General features: G+C 39.0%; 2 protein-coding genes across 6 annotated transcripts in view; one reads left to right on the top strand and one right to left on the bottom strand.

Moving 5' to 3' along the window:
* WDFY4 (WDFY family member 4) overlaps nucleotides 1-21,890 on the bottom strand; it is a 371,719-nt gene that overhangs the window by 69,644 nt on the left and 280,185 nt on the right. For both annotated transcript variants that reach the window (XM_056800705.1, XM_007478602.3), the window contains exons 48-49: nucleotides 4,591-4,633; nucleotides 40-159 (exon numbers count right to left, since the gene is read on the bottom strand). In XM_056800705.1, the coding sequence (XP_056656683.1) occupies nucleotides 40-159; nucleotides 4,591-4,633 (163 nt within the window). The remainder of the gene's footprint in view (nucleotides 1-39; nucleotides 160-4,590; nucleotides 4,634-21,890) is intronic.
* Nucleotides 7,190-21,890, top strand: part of LRRC18 (leucine rich repeat containing 18) — a 33,792-nt gene continuing 19,091 nt past the window's right edge. For 3 of the 4 annotated variants that reach the window (XM_007478598.2, XM_007478599.2, XM_007478601.3), the window contains exons 1-2: nucleotides 7,190-7,323; nucleotides 12,281-12,382. The gene's annotated coding sequence lies outside the window, so the exon portion shown is untranslated. The remainder of the gene's footprint in view (nucleotides 7,324-12,280; nucleotides 12,383-21,890) is intronic. The other variant, XM_007478600.3, reaches the window with a different exon arrangement.

Below are 21,890 nucleotides of genomic sequence, written 5' to 3'. Positions count from 1 at the left end.
AAAGAGAAAGAAGGCAGTCCTTTTTGTTTAGTGGTTTACCTCTGAGGTATAGTCAGCGAGAATCCAAGGAAAAACTGGGTACTGCATATAATCATTGTAGGTCCTCCCAGCCAGGGTATTTAGATACATGAGATATTCAAAATTGCTTATTTCCCTTTTCTGCATAAGGAAGAAAAACAATATGCATGAGTCATAATATTGTCTGGGTAGGCCTCCCACATATATAGCCTTAGACTTCTCTCTTAGTTACTTGTTACTGTATTGTATATTTTATGAAATCATCATGACAAATCTGAAATTAAATTAGTTTCCATCCTAGGTTAAGTTTCCCTCTGCCACCCACCATGTCCTTGGGCTGCCTTCCCATGTCACAACTCAGCGTGAACTTGGAGGTGCAAATCTATTTCAATATTTGCCAAAACAAAACACGATTAGAAGAGCAAATCTGCTGAGAAAACATGACATCATGGGTTCTAAAGCCAAAGAAAAAAATCACTTCTGTTCTAAAAACAATTGTCATTATTTAGGATTTTACAGATGGTTGAAAGTCATTAGAATCTATGTTTAATCTAGAATAATTAATTAATTAGAATATATGTTTAATCTATGAAGATTAAACATATCTTAGGTAGTGTCACTTTCTACCAAGATACATTAAAATATAATTTATATTGGTAAGATTCTTGGCATTTAGTTTCTTCATCTATAAAATGCAAATCAGGTTTAGAATGGTGACTTGGGTCCCTTGTAGGCCTGGCTTTAATAGAACCTCATAGTGTGCAAAGACTTCAGAACATATCTAGCCCCACTTGTAATTGAACTAGAATCCCTTTTTAGGACATATTTGCTTTTGCTTAAAGATTTCCATTGAGGACAAATTCAATACTTTTGGGTTCCAAATTCCATAACCAATTCCACTCTGAGATAGCTCTCTCAGGAAGGTTTTCCTTTTCCCAAGCCTTGCCACATACTTGCTATATTTATTTCTGCCCTAAGGGGCCAAAGGAAATAAGGTTAAATCCTTTTCTACAGGATGCCCCTTCAAACACTTGAAGAGAACGATATTCTCATTGTTCCCCTTTCTTCTAAGTCCTTTCTTCCTCAAGCTAGACAGGCCCAGCTCACTTGATTGCTTCTCCTATGGCATGATGGTGAGCCCTTTCCCCACACTGACTGCCTTCTAATGGACTCACTGGTTTATCTGTGCCCTTCTTCCTTTTGGGACATTTCTAGTCAATGAAACCCCCATTAGAAAGTTCTGAGGTCTGTCCACTTGTTCTCCAATATTAGAAGTTAACTTTCTCTCTGTCTTTGTTTTCCCAATTGGAAGTGTGCTCATTAATTTGGGATCTTCTCCTTCTAGAATGAATAATTATTAATTTGTGACTCTTAAATGTATTTGAAGAAAAGTAATAAAAAGTAAAAATAAAATCCTGGGAGCGGCCTCTGGAGGAAAAGGTCCAGGTGCAGTTGTGCCATTAATTGGGGTCTCTAGCAAGCCACCCAAAGACCCTCTCATGTTTATTGGGGACTCGAGGTTTGCTGTCACTATGGAAGCTTCACTTGGCACTATGCTGCTCTATTTAAATGTTCCCCTTGTATTCATCAACTTGGCAAGGCTATGGGGAGGCGAGAACTGAGTAACTACACAAGGGCTGACGGAGCACTAGCAGTTCGGTCTCAAAACAATTCATTTTCTCTATATGCAGTCAAGTCTCCGTAACCTCTAAGGAGGCACCGTCTATCTCTGGCCAACTAAGCCTAGCTCCCTGCAATGGAGATAAGACCATCGCACCACCAGTCAGGATGCTGGAGGAACAGACTCTAATAATAGCACAAGAACAAAAGCTTAGTGGCTACTCCAGGGAGAAACATGGTGCTTGGAGATTCATCACGCCTTGGCGGATAGAGAGCTAGTCCTGCCCAGCGGGATTCAGGTGCTACCTCTGACAAAGAGGCCAAGTCCCTCTTCTTGGCATTTAGCCTCTAAGTTGCCCCAGGCAATAATTTAAATTATATAAATTATAATTTTATATACTTATCATTTCAGATAATGCTATATTAATATACAAGTCACATCATGCTATGTTAGCATATTATGTAATACTATAATACAAATGATAAAATGAGGGGGAGTTGATGATTGCATCAATGAAGAGTTTTCCCATCAGGTGATTGCACACAAAGAGAAAATCATAGATCCTGACTGCTTCACCTTGCCCTACCCCAATGGGAAAAAGCATGGGGCTAGACAGCGAGGATAAAGAGACAATAAGCAAAGCAATCTGATCTCCTACAGCTTCTACCTTTCAGGATTATTGGAAGGTTCAAGTGAGATCGTATTTGTAAAATGCTTAGCACAGGGCCTGGCACATAGTAGGCATGTTAGAAATGATTATTCTCTTTTCTCTCTCTTTTTATTGGAGAGATTTAGACGCGTGTAGAAATGAGTATATAGAATATGAGGTCTTTGGAGGATGGATAGAATACTGAGAAGGGGAGGGATCAAGGAAGGCTTTCCTAAGAAGGGTGATCCTGAGCTGAACCTTAGAGGAAAAGAAACATTATTGGAGATTCCAATGAACAGACAAGCAGGGAGGATAGCTTGTGAGAAGGAAGAAGCTGGAAATAGAATGGTGGGTAGGAAAAGCAGTACCAGATACATCCTTATATCTATCTATCACTCTTTAAAATCTCTACCCACCTCTTTGTCTACCCATGCCGGCTAATATTTAAGGGTGGCTTAGACACACCAACCTATGCTGCCTGAAATTGGATCCATGTTCTTGGGAAGTGGAAGTCCATTGTGTCTTGGCTCCCTACCACTACAATAAAATAAATCGCATTATTCCCTGCATCTATCTGTTTGTTAGTTTGCTTTTGTCAGGCTTTTTCTATGTAGCATCTCAATGTTAGGGTACTTGGGCTGAAAGGTCCACTGCATCTCTATCCCTTAGGTCTCCTTTATTCGCAAACATTATTCAAACTGGAATTTAACTGAGACAACTGTGGTTTTCACCTCCTTGTTGGACAGACTCATTCTCCAGCTTACTTAAATATTTGCTGATGGCATTGATTTAATTTTTATACTCAGATACTGACTTCAACTACACAGAGGCAGGGAGAAGGTCTATAATTATCTTTTCTGGCTGCCCTCAGATTCCACCAAACCATCATGCAGAGAAGTGTAACAAGATGTATGGTCCCCGTTTTGAGGCAGAAAATTGTACTATAGAAGATGTGCCAGATTATTGATTCTGATTCATGATAAGGAATTGATTTTATAGCCCGGACTAATCAGATACCTGAGCTCCAAAGTAGCAAGACAACTAAGAGAAGTAACTAGGACAGGGCAAGTGAGGCCTTTCCCTAGGTACTGCCAAAATGAGAGGGACTAAATTGGCTCTATAGAAATAGACTTACTAGAGGTGGAGGCCAGAAGCAAGAAATCAGACCACAGTCTAAGCTTTTCCTAGTTCAACTGCTCCTATCCTTCCACCAGTGTTTATGGTCAGGTTTTCAAAAGGATTGAAGAAGGTTGGTAGGTCCTAGGTCTTGATGGGACCCAGGGAATATTCCACCTTTGGAATTGTATTAAATTCCATGGAAAAGGTTTAAGGAAGTGAGGCCATGTCATGCCTGATAAACAGAGTGAGACTGCCCATTCAACCAGAGATAGCTCTGCTAAAGCTCTCACAGTAAAAGGTTCATGGTTTAGAAATATTCATGCCTTCTGACTCTTCATGTCCCAATAAAGGTCCACTAAGGAGATTATAATCTTCCCCATTACTGTGGGAGTCCCTGTTCCTCAACTCTCCTCCAACAGTCTCTCTCTCTCTCTCTCTCTCTCTCTCTCTCTCTCTCTCTCTCTCTCTCTCTCTCTCTCTCTCTCTCTCTCTCCCTCTCTCTCTCTCTCTCTCTCTCTGTCCCTCTCTCTCTCCCCTCTCTATCACCCCTCTCTATCCCCCCCTCTCTCTTCTCTCTCTCCCTCTCTCCCTCTCTCTCTCCCTTCTCTCTCCTCTCTCTGTCTCTCTCTCTCTCTCTCTCTCTCTCTCTCTCTCTCTCTCTCTCTCCCTCTCTCTCTCCCTCTCTCTCTCTCTCTCTCTCTCTCTCTCTCTCTCTCTCTCTCTCTCTCTCTCTCTCTCTCCTCTCTGTCTCTGTCTCTGTCTCCCTCCTCTCTCTCCTTTCTCTCTTTCTCCTCTTACATAAACATGTACACAAAGACTCAGTAGATCTAGATATATAAAGGGCTCTTAGGCACTCCCATTTCTCATTTAGCAGATGAAGAAAGTGAGGCCAAATAGTAGACATCTCTGCTCAAGGTGAAGGTCATGAATTGAGGAGCAGGGATATGAATTCCCATCTTCTTTCTACAAGTCTAAAGCCTGTGGATTTTGGAGCTCAGATGAAGGCTTTCAGGGATAGTACCTGCATTTCATCAAATGTGAAAATAAATAAAAAGAACACATTGACTCCTTGCTGTTAAGTCCCCAAATATATCCTTTCCCTTGTCAGAGATTGAACTATCATTTCCCAGGCCAATTTCCTCAACAATAGATTTTTTTCCTTCTTCTGCAGTAATATTCATACCTGCCACTTCTGTAGCATTGTTTTCTCTGGTCCGATGCTTTTCCTGTAGGAAACAGAAAAGTTGATGTTGAATCTCAAAGTACTCAGGGAGGCAACATGCAGCATAAAACCAAGGAAGTTGTTCTTTGGTGAAATTTGGAGCCCGAAGCAATGAAAACTTCCATAATCCAGACTATTTGTGTTGTCAGAGCTAGCTGGCAAAGGCTGAGCAAAGTCAGAATAGCTGAAAGATTTCCCTCTGTCTTTTCCTTATATTTATCTTCATAAGACAACCCAAACTTCCCAACCTTTCTCCATCCCACAAAAGTAATTAAAAAAAACTTACCATCTATCTTAGAATCAATACTAAAATAATAATAGATAATAATTAATATACTGTCAGTTCCAAGGCAGAAGAGCAATAAGAGCTAGGCAATTTGGGGTTAAGTGACTTGTCCAGGATCACACATCTAGGAAGTATCTGAGGGCAGATTTGAACTCCAGGTCCGGCACTCTATCCATTGTGCTTCCTACTTCTCTCTCTCTTCTCTCTCTCTCTCTCTCTCTCTCTCTCTCTCTCTCTCTCTCTCTCTCTCTCTCTCTCTCTCTCTCTCTCTCTCTCTCCCCCTTTCCCTCTCATCTCTTCTCTCTTCTCTTTCTCTACCCCCCTTGTCTCACAGACATAAACATATACACAGAGACTATAATAAAATAATCTTTGTCTAGGTGGACCCAAATGTCTCATGATTCCACAAAATGTTTCAGTCATGAATACTGGTTGCAAGAAAGGTCCTTAAGAAAATCAGAAATAAGGATGATTTCCCTTTGCTATTACCTTATATATTTTCCTGAATCAGTAGTAGGAAATTCTATTAATAGTCACTAACATCTATTACATTTCACATACATAAACCTATATAGACAATGTGTATATTTGCCTATACAAACATATGTATGAAACAATTGCAAAAGTTTTATGAACACAAACTCATTTGATCCTCCAGATAACCTTGTCAGATAAATATCACAAGAATGATTATCCCCTTTTCAGATGAGGAAACTGAGAGGCTGTCACTCAACCAAGAGTTGCAGTTACAAGATGGTTCTGGAGGCTTTCTTGGCTCCATATTCAGAGCTCTGTCCACTTGACCATATTTGGCTTTATATTTTTTTTCCTCTGAGTCCTTTGCATAACTTTTCTCTATGAGTTAGAGTCTGGACCTGAGATCTAACATATCTAGACGTTCCACTAGCAATGCACATGGGCACCTTTCCTGCATCTCTGCTTAAAGCACTTAGACATTAAGTTACTTGGTCCAGTTCACCCAGGCTCTATGAGTCAGAGCTGAAACCGAAAACATTCTGGTTCTGAACTGGGCTCTATTCATCACATCACACTGCCTCCGTCTCTCTCTTTGGCTTTCCAGTTCTCAGGGAGACTCCAGTTTATCTGCTTAACTACCAATCTAATCTGCTCTGGGTTAACACAGGAACCAAGTCCAAGGCAACCTCTGCCTGGCTCAGCAAATGAATGGAACAACTGTCCAGCGAAGGCTTCATTTACGCCGTGTGGTGACTGTCTATGGTCTAACATTGTAGAATGAGTTTATAGCAACCATTCACACAAATAACAACTCCTTTCCTTTCTGATAGGGAAAACCAGTCTATTCTTAGTCCGAGATTCTGCCTTGTGTGCAAAAGGCAAGGCCATGAGGAAATGGGATATCATACAGGGTGGAAAATAAACCCAGATGCTTATTACTGCTCACCATGCTTCGTTCATTTCTTCCATTGGCTTTATTTTGAGATTCAACAGTTTTTTGTCTTCCAAATAGAATCATGAAGCCATTCTATTTTTATTTATCATTTATTTGGCTCTTTTTATCTTCAGAGTAATATTCTTTATGATGAATTAATAGCAGATTGATTGCACTTCATGGAGTGCCTAGGAGAAAGATTAAATGGTTGGCTCTTCTGGCCTTTCAGAGAATTAAAACTGGGGCAACAAGTGAGAAAAAAGCTGGAATTTTCAAAAAGTCAAGTGTACAATTGCCATGTCTTTGTGAGTCTTGGGTGTAGCCTTTTTTTTCTGGGAAACAAAGGTCCTAGTAACATTTTGGGATATCTGGGAATTTTTTTATGTAATAGAAAAACAAATGAATAAATTAAAAACAATTTTTTAAAAAAGACAGGAGGTGTTGACAATAGTTATTTTCTGTCAAGGCCAAGTGTTAGGAGGAGAAAGGATGAGGAAAATATACAGTCCAGAAAAACTGAGGGAGCATTTATTAATAGGATTCATGTAAGGATCCTAAAGGCAACTAGGAGGTGCAGTGGATAGAGTGTTGGGTTTGGAGTCAGATACTTACTAGCTGTGTGACCCTGGGTAAGTCACTTTATTCTCTTTACCTCAGTTTCCTCATCTGTAAAATGAGCTAGAGAAGGAAATGGCACACTATTCCAGTAGCTTTGCCAAGAGAACCACAAATGGAGTCACAAAGAGTCAGATACAACTGAACAACAACAACAACAACAAAGGATACTACTGCCCTTCCCCCCCAGATCATTTAAAATGACTCTGGAATTATGTCTTCCTTTGTGACTTATAAAGATGTCATAATGTCAAGCGTAACATAGGAGGGATTCATTTTCCATCTCTCCATTTTTCAGTTTTTTCTCCATCATGAGCTGTTATTGAAGGAAGAAATCTTCCACCACCACTCACTGGCTGAGTTAAAAGACAGAGCTACGGAAGTGAGTGATTTTTTTTTTTAAGATCAAGGACTATTAACTATAGCAATATTTTTACATAAAGCTAATAATGTAGAATTTGCACAACTACTCATGAAAAATCTGGGAAAAATTAAGATTGTAAATGAAGACAATTTTCTAGAAATACATTGTATTAACTCATTCACTGCCCCCTTCCCTCCCCCATGCCTTTCTCTCTTTACCACCTTAGGTCACACATGAAAGTATAGAACATTACATATTTTAAGTTCTATTCTGTGGTTCAGAATTTTAAAAATAAACATTCATTCTAAAGGGGACCTTGGAAATCATCTCCTATCTCTTGCCCACCTTTTACAGAAGAGAGACTTGAGGCCCAGAGAGGCAGGATAATTTATCCAAGGTCACCCAGCTAATAACTGTGGAATTTAAACTCCCACTCAGATTGTCTGTTTCTAGTCTTCTTTCCACCACTCATATTATGTGTTTCTAGTCTGCTTTCCCCCACACTGAGCTTTCTCTAAATTAGGGAACCTTTGTTTTGAAATATTTCTTGTGGTCTTACCTCCTGAATAAATGTTGGGACTTTAAACTGCTTATACCTGGGATTTTTTTTCCAGTCCACCCTTAATTTTCTTTGTGCAGCTGCCTCCAGCCTGGCTTCTTGCTGCTCTATAGCTGAGATGGAAACTAACTCCCCATCAGCAAGCCACAGTTATTATTTAGTCCAAATCAAACATATCTAGGGAAGAAATCACTTTCCTAAACCAGAAGGAGGCAAAATTACAAAGAAGATGAAATGTATTTGTTTTTGTTTTTTTTTTGAAGTGTTCTTTACCCTTTGGACACTCATTCATTCTTGTCTTTTAATTATCCACTCCACATGCCTTACTCCCACATCCTGCTGCTGCCTATTCACTCACTGGCTAATCCTTTTCTTCCTTTTAGTCACTCTCTTAATTGACTAATAATCTTTGAACCACAACCAATTAAAAAGATGAACTAAACACCTATTGTATACTCAGCACTGTGAGGTACAAAGAGGAGATACATAGTTTAGATAATGCCAGTCATTCTCTGCCTTCTTGAAACTTCCACTCTTGCAGAAGAATAAGACACCAAAACATACAATAATGCTACCAACGTGATTTAGAGATCAAACAAAATGTTAAGTGAGGGCCAAAGCAGAGCAACATAATTAAATATGAGGAGAGAGTCAAAGCAGACTTCAAGAAAGTACTTGAGAAATGTTTTAAAGGATGAGGAGTTCAACAGGTAGAGGAATAATATGACCAAAGCCTTGGAGGTAGGTAGCACAGGGCTTATTGGTGGGTGGGGGAATTTCTTCATATCCCATCATCTTTTCCTAATATTTCACTGCCTTTCACCTTAAGGTATTAGTTAATTATAATTTCATTTTGGCTGTTGAAAATGCATATTCATTGTCACTCTAAGTCTGAGAATTTTAACCCAGAATGAAGACTGGGGCATATGGATTTTTCATCCTAAAATGTGGTACTTAACAGGACATACATCCTAGGGATGAGCAGAACAGGAAGAATTTGATACCCCCCCTTATCTTAGACTCTACAATGCAATAGACATAATATGAAATTCAAATTACAGTCACATTTTGCAATTTACATTAGTGTTCTTGGCAGCTGCATTTTTCTGTTGACTCATATTGAATTTCCAATCAATTAAAACTTCTAGAAACTTTTCACATAACTGCCCTCTATTCATATCTTCCTTTCTGTATTTATCCAGTTCATTTTTAAAATCTCAGTTGGAAATATACATTTTTCTCTATTGAATGACATTTTACTAGTTTTGGCTCATCATTCCAATCTGTGGAAGTGTAGGAATATAGTTAGAGATAAGACTGGTTTTCTAGGGTCAGTTAAAAGAAGGGAATTTTGAGATAAGCCCTGGGAAAGGATAGAAAACCAGTCTTATCCCTAACTATATTCCTACAGAGGTCTTTTTGGATCCTATGTCACCCCAAGTATGAAGGATTCCCTCCACTTTCATGACATTATTCTTGTTAAGCATGTCATCTATGACTTTTGGAAATGTTATAGTTGGATGATATGCTATTTGAAAACTGTGGTGCCCAGTGCTGAAAATACCTTTCTGATCAGGAGTAAATGGAAACGAAAGGTGACTAAGACATTCACTCTAGGTCTATAGCTATGGAAGATTGGGAGCAGACCTAGCAATGATGAAGTTTAATGAATCTTGCCTTATTTAAGGCAGGGGACTTGGGAAACAAGTCAAACTGCAATGTCCAAGTATGTACTACTATGCCAGTGGTGCAGTTCATATCATTCACACACATACACAATTTTTTCATCATAAAATATAATGTCTGATTGGAGCTTGTAGTTTCTCAGTTCAGAAAGATGTTAAGCAACTTGGGTATGTCCTTGAAATGGAAGCATGGACTGAAATAGCCACAAAAGACTAGTCCAAGTCTGTCTATACCAGAGGAAAATCACATTTTACCTAGTCAAGCCCCAAAGATTTCAAAGTGATTGGAGGAAAGCTCAAGGGATTCTAGCAGAATTCTGTACCAGTCTTTCTACTTCCCAGCCCTGTATTGGGATCAGTCTACTAATTTCTCAGTAGGCCTAGAAAATGATCCCATCATATAATTTAGAATGGATAGAACACTGGCTTTGGAGTCAGAAATAATGATGAGAAGTTTTATATACCATTTTGTTTGTGCTGTGATATGTTATCTAATTTGCTAGTCCAAGAAAACCTAGGTTGGAATTCTGCCTTAGGTACTTATAAGCTGTTTAACCTAAAATAAAATTTGTAACCCAAGTCACTTAATTTTCCCAAGTTTCAGTCTCCTCATCCATAAACTGGACCTAACAGCACCTACTTCTCAGGTTTGTCTGAGAATCTGTTGAGAAAACATGCAAAATACTTGGCAAACCTTAAATACCTATCTAAATGTGAGCTCATTAATCATAATATTATTGAGATTGGTCCAGACCCCAAATTTCATTGCTTTTGGGAAGAACCAGTAAGGAAACATCTACCATTGTAGATTTATATTGACTTTACGTCTAGTAGAATTAACTTGGCACCCTATGATAAGTCACCTTCCTAGAACCGCAGTCATTATGGGACAAAGATGGGGGTAGCCCTGGCCTTCCTGGCTCCAAGGTTTGCTTTCTAGCTTCTATGGCATGAAGTCTCTCTTATTGCCATGACTATAATTGTTTTTGTCATTATTTCAAGAAAGTTCTGGACATTGAGCACAGAATCATAGAGTTGGAGCAGGAATGACTTTAGAAGTCATTCCAGGTCCTTTTCACCCCCTTATTTTAGAAAAGAGGAAGCTGACCCCAGAGAGGTTGGGTATTCCCAAGGTCTTTGAACCCAGGATCTCAAACTCCCAAGCCCAGGGCTCTTTCCACTTTGTAAACTTGAAACCTGTGGTTACAGTCATAGTTTGTTATGTTTTTTGAGCTCTTTTGGGCTATTAGATGTATTTTCATTTTTGCTAAATATATTAAATATCTTTGATTAACTATCTAGTTTAGAAATTAAATCTCAAAGGTTAATAAAAGTCTACTAAGCCCTTTAGGTTCTAGGACTAAAGGTACTGCATGAGCATAAACCATAATTAAAGTGAAATTAAAATAAAATTTGTAAACCAAGGTGATGATGAAGTGTTTCAATGTCACAACACACATACATGTACAATATATATGTATAGATGTATATATACATAGATCTATATACATGCAGATCTATATGCATGTAGATAAACATGATATGTATATGTATATAGATGTTATGTGTATATATGTGTCCTCAATCTCTAGGTCTATACTTATATCTGTACCTATATCTGTATCTATTTTCATTTCCATCTCTCTATTCCTCTGTATCTCTATCTGTATTTTTCTCTAAGTACATTTCTCTGTCTCTATCATTCTCTATCTCTTGATCTGTATTTATCTATATATTTTTTTCTCTATAATTTTGTATTTCTCTCTGTCTCTGCTCTGCCTCTTTGTCTCTGCCTCTCTTTCTGTCTCTTACTCTGTGTCTCTCTCTCTCCTCCTTGTCCCCTGGTAAAGGTGATGGATTTCATTAAGCCTTCCATCTTCTCATGTTTACATCTGTGAGTTGGTGTTTGGGGTTACGATATCCACTTTGCCACTATGAGAAGTTGTTTCTTCTCTCCCCAGCGACTGATCATTACACCTTTAGGGAAACCAAAGTCTCAAACTCTTCTTCAACTTTAGTCTCCAACTACATTATTAAGATATTTATTTATTATGTATCAGCTGCAGTTTTAGAAGAAAAAACACTATATAATGCTCAATATTATTAAGTTTCTTATCATTTTTGTTCAAGTTCTCAGCTCTTAGCAAGGTGCTCAATAAATGATTGTTGAATTAAATTGAATCTTCCAGTTCTAAACAACTTTTTGAAAGCATAGTGGCTCACACTTATTTGTTGATTTGAATGGAAACTTATTCACTCTTTGAACTAGAGGGTTTAAAAAGGCTTCTGACTGGGAATTTTCTTTCCAGGACTGCACATTCCAGGCTGAATTTTAAAATTCTAGAAAATCACAATAAAAATAATTAGACCAGAAATTCTAACAAAATAGACTTAGAGTTTTGCATAGAGATTTTTAGGAAATGTTTTTGGTTAATTTCCAGTGTGTTATTTAATTCTCATATACATTTCTTTGAAAGATGATCTGTCAGAAACAGCCTTGATAAACCTCTCTCCTAGACAAACGTTAGCTAAGTTTGCTTCAAAGGGTGGTCAGTTACAAAGGGAGAGGGCAGTGAAGGGGCTTTCTTAATGTCCTGGCTTACCAAAAAGCAGATTCCTCTGCCTGTGGAACCAGCCTAAAATGCTTTTGCAACCTGCTCCACTGCCCTTTCCCAAGGTTTTCAGACTCACCAAACAGTAACCCCCTTCTGGCTTTTGTTTAAACTTGTAGATTAGATTCACAACATTATGTTAATAATCTCCAAGGACCCACGCCCCCTGTTGCCTAGTGACAAAGTTTCAGAGTCTACTGAAGAGCTATAACTATAACTGAGTAAGTTCCTTTTTCTTTTTCAGTTTGTAAATGTGTGTGCATGTGTGAAAAAGAGAGAGAGAGAGAGAGAGAGAGAGAGAGAGAGAGAGAGAGAGAGAGAGAGAGAGAGAGAGAGAGAGAGAGAGAGAGAGAGAGAGGGAGAGAGAGAGAGAGAGGGAGAGAGAGAGGGAGAGAGAGAGAGAGAGAGAGAGAGAGAGAGAGATCAAGAAAGTAAGAATATTTTTGTGTATCTGTATGAGTAGTGGCAGAAGTGATTTTTTTAAGTTTTAACCTTTCCTACAATCTCTAGCAGTTTGAAGGTATGCCTCCAGGCTCAACTCTGCAATTTTAGAATCCCCAACCATTTGAAACCCCAGTGCACCCCTGCTTTCTTCTCCCTGTGAGTTTTCTTTGTGAATCTCAGACAAAAGCTAATTCATTATTCAGAAAGAGAGCCTGTGCTAGAGAAGCTTGCAATAATGGCAGCTCATTCCAAAGACAAAGCTGTTTGCTGGGAGATTGAGGTGGGGTGTGGGATCCCAGGGCAGCTCTGGCAACAACCTGGTAAGTTCTTCTAAAGGTTCTTGATCAAGTGTATGGGCAATCCAAGGTGACTGTGTAGAGACAGCTTTGTTTCCTTGCTAAATGCTGGCCCTTTACTGAACATTGGTATGGTCTTTAAAATTATTTGGAAATGTGCTTTAAATGTCTGTGTGTTTCTAGAAATGTATGGAATGAAAGCATTATAAGAGAATAATGCAAGCATTATTGTGCTCTGATAACAGGTTATTTCCAGGCTGGTTTAAAAAAATCTCAGAGTAATCAGGAACTGCCTGAATAATTAGTGTTTGCTAACTGAAATGGGATTTTTACTTTAAATGAATCTGAAGAAATCATACTAAATAGTATCAATTCAAGTCAGAGAGGAAGAAGGAATTGCATGTCTGCAATTTTACCCAAAGGCCATGTATTACTTATATGTGGTCTGGTGGAAAATGTTCTGGCTTTCAAGTCTGAGGACTTGGCTTCAAATCTTTGATGCTTACCACCTGTGTGGACTTGGGCAAATCATTTAGTCTACTTGGACTTCATTTTACTCATCTGCAAAACTGGGGAGGAGAGCGTTAGAGTCATTGTCTTCCAAGGTCCCTTCCAAATCTGTTTTATGGGTAATTTTGGGGTTTGCTCCATAATAGATATAGAGCTGGATCTGGAATCAGAAACTGGGTTCGAACCCAGCCTCTGACTTTCAGTAGCGTGGGGACTGTGAGCAAGTCACTTAATTTCTACAACCTTCAATTTCCTGATCTATAAAACTGGCGTGATAATATCTATACTACTCTGAAAGAATTGTTAAGAAAATGAAACAAAATAATGTTTGCCAAGGGCTATGCACATGTTCCTTATTAGTAAGGAAAAGGGAGGTAGGATGGCATAGTAAATGGAAGGTTGGCTTGATAATGGAGGAAACCTGAGGGGAAGTCTTGTCTCTGAGGCCAGCTAGCTGTGTAACCTTCTGGGGAGTCATTTTAACTTGCCAGTGCCTAAGAAATGCTAGACTGTATACATTTGTCCTTGTTCAGCCATTTTTCAGGGGTGTCTGTCTCTTCATGTGCCCAGTTGGGGGAGGCCCTTATCAGATTTACTTAGGACCCTTCTTGGTTAATTCTCTCCAAAGTATCCTCCCCTCTTACTCATATCTCATATCAGGGAAATGGCTTAAATATTTGGAGGTCAAGGTTCCCAGTAATCAAGTCCTGCCATTATCCTGTAGCCCAGAGAAGCCCTGTTTATGCTTGCTTACCTACCCTACTGTAACAATTTTGGGATTTGGAATAATACATGGGGGAGAAGGAGGAAAAAATGGAGAGGATAAGGAGAAAAGCGGACAAGTCCATTTCCAAGAAGAAGTTAAGCTCCTTGAGAACAGGGGATATTTGATGTTTTTCTTCATGCCTCTGGTGCCCGGCACACAGTAAGATTTTGATGTTTATTAATTCATTCTTGCTATTAGGTAAGGGGAGACACATAAGAAGAACACTCAGGGAGAATGAAATTAATTTTGCTGGAAATTAAAGTCTCGTCTTTTGTCCTGGTTTATTTGGCCTTTGGAGAGTTTGGTTTCTTCTGGGGGTTTGGGCACCACAGTAGTTCACTGCCTAGAACAATTCAGTTGTTTAAATGGCCAAGGGACCTATCATACCTGAATCTAATAATGATTTATATTAGATAGCCCTTTAAAAGTCTGCAAAATAACATACATTTTCTGATTTGAGCCTCACAATAACCCTGGAAAAAAGAAGTTCAAATCAATGGCAGGGTCCTAGAGCTACTGTCTCAGGCAATCCAGTCTTCCTGTTTTTAAGTCCAGCTGGATCTACTTTCCTGAGTTAGGTATGAGACAACTGGTATGAGGACCTGAGTTCAAATCCATGGTTTTCTACTTTCTATCTGTGTGATTTTAGACGAGTCTATCAACTTCTTTGGGTCTATTTCACCTATAAAATAAGGATGCTTGACTACATACTCTCTAAGCTCCTTCCCAGGTCCAAGTCCAAGATTTCAAGTATAATCCAAGAGAAGATAACTTGTCTAGTTCTTGAACTTTGATAACTATTTCATTTCCCAAGACAAAGATATTCTTCTTGGCCTTCCTTTGGATGGTGAAATGTTGGGATCTATTCAAACAAAGAAAATCAGGGCTGGGAAACTGATGTTTGAGTTTGAAACCTAATTTGAATACAGACTTGCTAACTATAAAAAGACAAGAACCTACCTTTCTTTTCCCCTCAGGGTTTTCTATGTATAATAGAAAGGTGAAATAATCAACCAATTAATCACCAAATAATATAAATAAGGGACCTATTATGTTCAAAAAGACATAGTGCTCAGTTCTGGCATCATTAAGACAAATATGAAAGAGTTCTTGACCTCAAGGAGCCTATGATCATCTAACAGTAGCCTACAAGGGAAGGTCCCAAAGATCACCAAACTCGTTATTTGAAAGCTACATAAGGCTCCAAGAGATCCCCATTTGTGTTTTTAAAATCAGTTCCCACATATTGTTTCTCCAAAACTGAAGCTCTTCAAGCCCAGTTACCAAAATTAGGGCTGAGCTAGTTTAAAATGTGTTTATCCTTCCTAATTCTCATGGCCATTAAATGTAGAATATCTACAGAGTTGCTGTCCAAAGACTTTTCTATTTCTTGATTCATCAAATTAATTATTTAAAATCTAGCTAAATACTTCAAGCCTCTTGGGGCACAGACACAGAAAAGTCAACAATAGGGATGAATAAGGAAGGCAATTTGAAACAATGGGGCAGTGGGTTCTGTGGCTGTGCTGGAACTGCATCAGGACCAGATTAAGTGAAGTCCTGGGACTTGGGTAGCTGGGGAAATGGCTCCTCTGAGTAACAACTCCTTACTCACAACTGATGAGCTTGGCTTTAGTGATGTATGACAGCAACAATATTGATCACACCTTAACGCTTGGAAAGAAGGGTACATTCAGAAGGCAAAACCCTCCCAATACCATAAATATGGACAAGGAATAAAGAACTAGTAGAATATTGTTGTTCAGTCATGTCCAATTTTTCCTGACCCCGTTTGGGGTTTTCTTGGCAGAGACACTGGAGTAGTTGGCCATTTTCTTCTTCAGCTCATTTTATAGATGAGGAAACTGAGGCAAACAGGAATAAGTGACAGCTAGTATCTGAGGTCACATTTAAACTCACGAAGATGAACCCAGGCCCAGAACTCTAGCCATAGCAATATGAAACTATCCATTAATATTAATAGGAGCATGTTAATCTAATAGTAAGTCCCTTGCTTGGAAATCTCAAGAATTACAGCCTTAGGCATGGAGTATATCTAGGAAGATACTAAGTTTTTGCATTCTAATAGCTTTGGTTTCTTCTTGGGGCAACCAAAAGGCATGACTTCTGACATTTGCCTCTACCCCGCTTTAAACCCTTAGTAACAACTTCAAAACAGAAGGGCAAGGATGAGACAAATGGGGATAAATGACTTAACCATGGTCACACAGTTTAGGAAGTATATTAGACCAGATTTCAGCCCAGATTCTCCCAACTCCAAGCTTAGTGTTCTATCCGCTGTGCCACCTAGCTGCTCCTAGATAATGAAGTGATTTGCCATGTCTCCAGCTCATTTCACAGATGATGAAACTGAGGCAAATAGGGTTGAGTGACTTGTCCAGGGTCACACAGCTAGTGTCTGAGGCCAGATTTAAACACAAGTCTTCTTCACACAAGATCCAGTGCTCTATCTACTAGCTGTCCTCTGCCATTTATTTTTGAGTGATAACTTTCTCAGGGCTTACCAGCTGGGTATTGTAAAAATTAAAATTAGTCATCATTGTAAAAATTAAAATTAATCTCAAATAATTCCAAATATTATAATTTAAAACATTCATTAATGATCATTAGAAATAAAGAGGTAACAAAATAAAACCATGTGCCCATGGGTGATCTATCTGTTCAAAAACCCCACTTAACACCACCATTGCAGCCCAGGAAGCAAAGAAAGCAAGACCAGGAACCCCACTCAATATATCCCCCTGTCTACAGGAAGTACATAACAACAGGAAGTCAGTGAGCTCCTGGGAAATGTAGTTTTTAGGGTAATAGATTTCTAATTACACAGTATTAAGAATGCATGATCCCCACAGATGTCTATTAAATCCCCAAAGATTTATCAATCCAACCATATTTTTCATCTAATGTCTCCTTGTATGCTATCTATTCTGTTATCTTCTAATTTGATATTTGGTTATTTGACATCTCTTTCATTCTGTACATATTTGAAGGCTGGTTGGAGCTCTTAGGATCACAGGGGTTAAACCTGGAAGGAACCCTAGAGATCATCTAGACCAAGCTCCTCATGTGATATGTGAAGATACTGAGATCTAGAAAATAAAAGATAATTAACTTTCTTATAGTGCTTTAAGGGGAGCAAAGACCAGTGTAATAACCGATTCTTTCATTTTTATCATTACAATGACATGGTGAGGTAGGTACTACAGGTATTACCATCTCCTCCTCCACAATTTTTGCTCATAAATAATGATATTGAAACTAGAGGTGACTTATCCATAGTCATACAGGTAAAAAATGACATATGATCACTTTCGAATGGTCATACTGATAGTAAACAATATGTCAAGGACACATAGTTAGAAAATGACCGAAGTGGAATTTGAATCCAAGTTTCTGCTAGCTCTAGACCCAGGACCTAGTGCTCTTTCCACCATACAACAATGTCTCCTCTGAAGCTAAAACAAAAAAGACCAAATCCATTCATTCATTTTTGCTGATTTTGACTTTAGAATCTAATGTGATAGACTCTAGACTTGGCTGTCATAATGAAATCATCTTTTTTTTCAGGGTGGAAAAATTATCTTGGATAGCTAAGCTTAACGTGATCACATGGGGGGTGGGTAGGTAGCTTAGTGGATAGATAGCAAAGCCTGGAGATGGAGGTCCTGGGTTCAAGTCTGATCAGACACATCTAGCTAGCTGGGTGACCCTGGGCAAGTCACTTAACCCTTAATGCCTAGTCTTTATTGCTCATCTGTCTTGGAACTAATACATAATATTGATTCTAAGATGGAAGGTAAGGATTTTTAAAAAGTGATCAGATGAAAATGGTAACATGATTTAAAGACACTCTGAATCTCTGCATTTATTTTGAGAGTCTGATGAGTCAATGTCTTCTCCCTTTAAAGATAACCAAATTTATTGCTAGACATTGCTTTTTAAAATTAACCTTTAAAAATGGCAGATGGCTACCTAAGTGCAGGTCAAAAAAAGCACTCCATTTGGGAATAGATAATAACCACGGTGAATTTTACCCAACTCTGAAGGTAAAGATGTGTCTACAAATCTATAATCAATGTCTTTGATTTCTGAGTGTCAGTAATATGCCTTCTATTCAGCATGTTAATTGTTCCTAAGATTATTAATTCTTTTAAAAAGTTTTTGTGTTATTCATTCTTTTCAGTCATTTCTGACTCTTTGTGACCCCATTTGGAGTTTTCTTGGTAAAGATACTGGAGCGATTTTCCATTTCCTTCTCTTGCTTATTTTATAGATGAGGAAACTGAGGCAAATAGGGTTGAGTGTCTGAGACCAGATTTGAACTCAGAAAGATGTTTTCCTGGCTTTAGGTCTGGCATTCTCTCTATCGTGCCACCTAGTTGCCCTACATCACAAGGGAACCTTCCATATTAACAGCAATCATGACCCATCCCATACCTCTGTAGAAGGTTTCTTGATAGGCAGCCTTCTGAGGTTGAGCCATTCTACACTTAGCTAAGTGTTGCTCTTCAGAAGAAAGTCATACCTATTGCCAGTTCCCTACTAGGACCTGGAAGAGCTTATATTGTTATTGGTGTAACTTGGAGAACCAAAGAGCACATATATCAAGGTAACATATAGAGGAATGGAAGGTTGACCATTTCAGGATATGTTGAACCTGGTCATTCCAAAGAACTCTGATTGTTTTCCTGAGGTGAGTCAGTGTCTCATTGCTGGGAAAGTTGAAAAACCTACATTGACAACATGGCTTTAGATTCAGAGGACCTGAGTTCAAATCCTGTCTCTATTACTTATTCCCTATGTAAATAGGGCTAAGTTACTTTTGGAGTCTCAGTTTCTTCATCTGTAAAATGGGATATTGGACAAAATGGTCTCTGAGATCCCTTCCAGCTCCAAATCCATTACCTTATGTCCCATCTTCATTTTGCCAGTGGCCAAGCAAGTCATGATGTGTTTACTCTTCATACTATCCAGTACATGCACTTGTGCACACACACACACAGACAAATAAAGCATTTGGAATAGAAACTTGTACTCTCTATTGCACTAGACTGCCTTTGGTTCTCCTGAAGTTTATTTCAATTCAACAAGCATTTGGGAGGTAGCAGAGACAACAAATGCTTTATTTCAAATGTTTCTGTTGTTCTTCTATAAAGTGATGAAAATGGGCCACATGCTGTCACTACACCCATTCCCAGGTCATCCTGTGCTCCTTTTTTCCATTTCCTGGCCCATCCCCTTCCAAAGCAGTAACTGAGGATTTCAGAAGTCACACGTGAAGCTGAGCTATCCAAGATAATTTTTACACCCTGAAAAAAGATGATTCCATTATGATAGCCAAGTCTAGAGTCTATCACATTAGATTCAGATACACCAAACACACAAAACCTGACTAGTGTGTTTGACACCTTTGCTCCAGGCAATCCTCTGAAACAAGTTGTAGGGAAGGTGATGACCAGCCTGGGTAAGGAGGGTTCCTGATTCCAAAAGAAATCTGACATCTAGCCCCTCACCGATCTGGAACCTGATATATTTGTTCCATTTCCCTTGTATCTTAGGGTACTTCCTATGGAGGTAAAGTTTTTTTTTTGTTTGTTTTTAAAGCCCTTACCTTCCATCTTGGAATCAATATTGTGTTTTGGTTCTAAAGCAGAAGAGCGGTAAGGGCTAGGCAATAGGGATCAAGTGACTTGCCCAGGGTCACATAGCTGGGAAGTATCTGGGGTCAGATTTGAACCCAGGACCTCCCATCTCTAAGTGTGGCTCTCAATCTACTGAGCTACCCAGCTGCCCCTGGTGGTAAAGTTTTAACTTCCAAAAATAATTAAATAACTTCCAAATAATAATAATTAAATAAAAATTAAACTTCCAAAAAAAAATGAATACTGAAGAACAGTATCGACTAGATACTAGAGACAAGAGAATAAGTTTGTTGTCTATGTGGATTTGAGTCCCAGAAAAGGTTGTGATAGTAAATTATATGTCATTAGTACCTTAGTAAAAACAAATAGAGAAAAAGAGCTCTGGCTGCATTCATTGCTTTCTGGTAGATGACCCCAGGTAATTAACTTGGAATAATAGTCAGTCCCACTGACATGCCCTTTCCAGAGGTAGTGGTAGTGTTCATTTGATTACGTGTCTCAGAGAAAGAGAAAGGTAGGAACTGGAGTGTGGAAAGGTATAAATTCTAGGAACACAAAGCCTAATGACTTAGGAAAATCATTTTTTAAAATACAATCATTCTTGTAGCAGGTAGGTGACTCAGTGATTATAGAGAGCCAGGGCTGGAGTCAGGAGGTTTCGGACTTCAAATCTGGTCTCAGATACTTCCAAGCTGTATGACCCTGGGCAAGTCACTTAACTTCCATTGCCTAGCAATTACTGCTCTTCTGTCTTGGAACTGATACTTAGTATTGATTCGAAGCCAAGTTGGTAAGGATTTTTTTTTTTAGAAATTCAATCATTCTTAAGACATCTATAGGGGGCAGCTGAATGCTTCAGTGAATTGAGAGCCAGATCCAGAGATGGGAGGTCCTGGGTTCAAATCTAGCTTCAGACACTTCCTAGCTGTGTGACCCTGGGCAAGTCACTTGACCCCCATTGCCTAGCCCTTACCACTCTTCTGCCTAAGAACCAAAACACGGTATTGATTCTAAGATATAAGGTAAGGGTTTAAAAAAAGACATCTATGATATGATGCTAATTTTAAAATGCTAAAATATTCATCTTAATTTAATTACCTGGAGAGAAAGGACAGAGAGGCACATCTACATTCATGTGAACTTTCACATGAGGGAATTTAGGATCGGTTTGTTAGAGGGTCGACCTACAGATGAGTGCTTTGGATACAGGCATACGGCACGCAACTTGGACTCCAGACAAAACAATATCTGAAAATTAACAGTGAAATTGCCCATAAGTCTAAAACCAAGGCTGTTCTCAAGGGAAGAAAAGTCTATACCAGGGGTGCGGAGGAAAGTATAGCTGCTTCTAAATAAATAATCTATTCCATTATACCATATTGATCCTCGCCATGCCTACACAAATGGTTGCATGTTTTTAATATCACGGTGATTCTTAAAACAGTTTAAAACTGGGTTGAGTAAACTCTTCATTTATTTGTTTAAAATTAAAGCATGAAGTCCTTTCACTGATAAGTCTTATTAGGCTCCATCTGCTATATAGGAGATGTGACAGTTAACCCAACAAATTATACTTTAATCTACATACTTTCCCTGTCCCTCCTTCTAGACATCCTGAGTTGACTCTTTGAGGGGGTGGAGAATGGGCATTAAAACCGAAGCTCTTGAGAGCAAGGATTGACTTTTCTATGTTTCTCCAATGCTTAGTGTAATACTTTGTACATTGGTAAGCATCTGATAAATGCTTCTTCCTCCCTCCCTCCCTCCCTCCCTCCCTCCCGCCCTCCCTCCCTCCCTCCCTCCCTTCCTTCCTTCCTTCCTTCCTTCCTTCCTTCCTTCCTTCCTTCCTTCCTTCTTTCCTTCCTTCCTTCCTTCCTTCCTTCCTTCCTTCCTTCCTTCCTTCCTTCCTTCCTTCCTTCCTTCCTCCCTTCCTTCCTCCCTTCCTCGTTTCTTCCCTCCCTCCCTCCCTTCCTTCCTTCCTCCCTTCCTTCCTTCCTTCCTTCCTTCCTTCCTTCCTTCCTTCCTTCCTTCCTCCCTTCCTCATTTCCTC

This window comes from Monodelphis domestica, chromosome 1, assembly GCF_027887165.1.
Source record: "Monodelphis domestica isolate mMonDom1 chromosome 1, mMonDom1.pri, whole genome shotgun sequence".
NCBI classification, from domain to species: Eukaryota; Metazoa; Chordata; class Mammalia; order Didelphimorphia; family Didelphidae; genus Monodelphis; species Monodelphis domestica.
The sequence above is the reverse complement of the archived record's forward strand: the minus strand, read 5'-3'. Positions and strand labels throughout refer to the sequence as shown.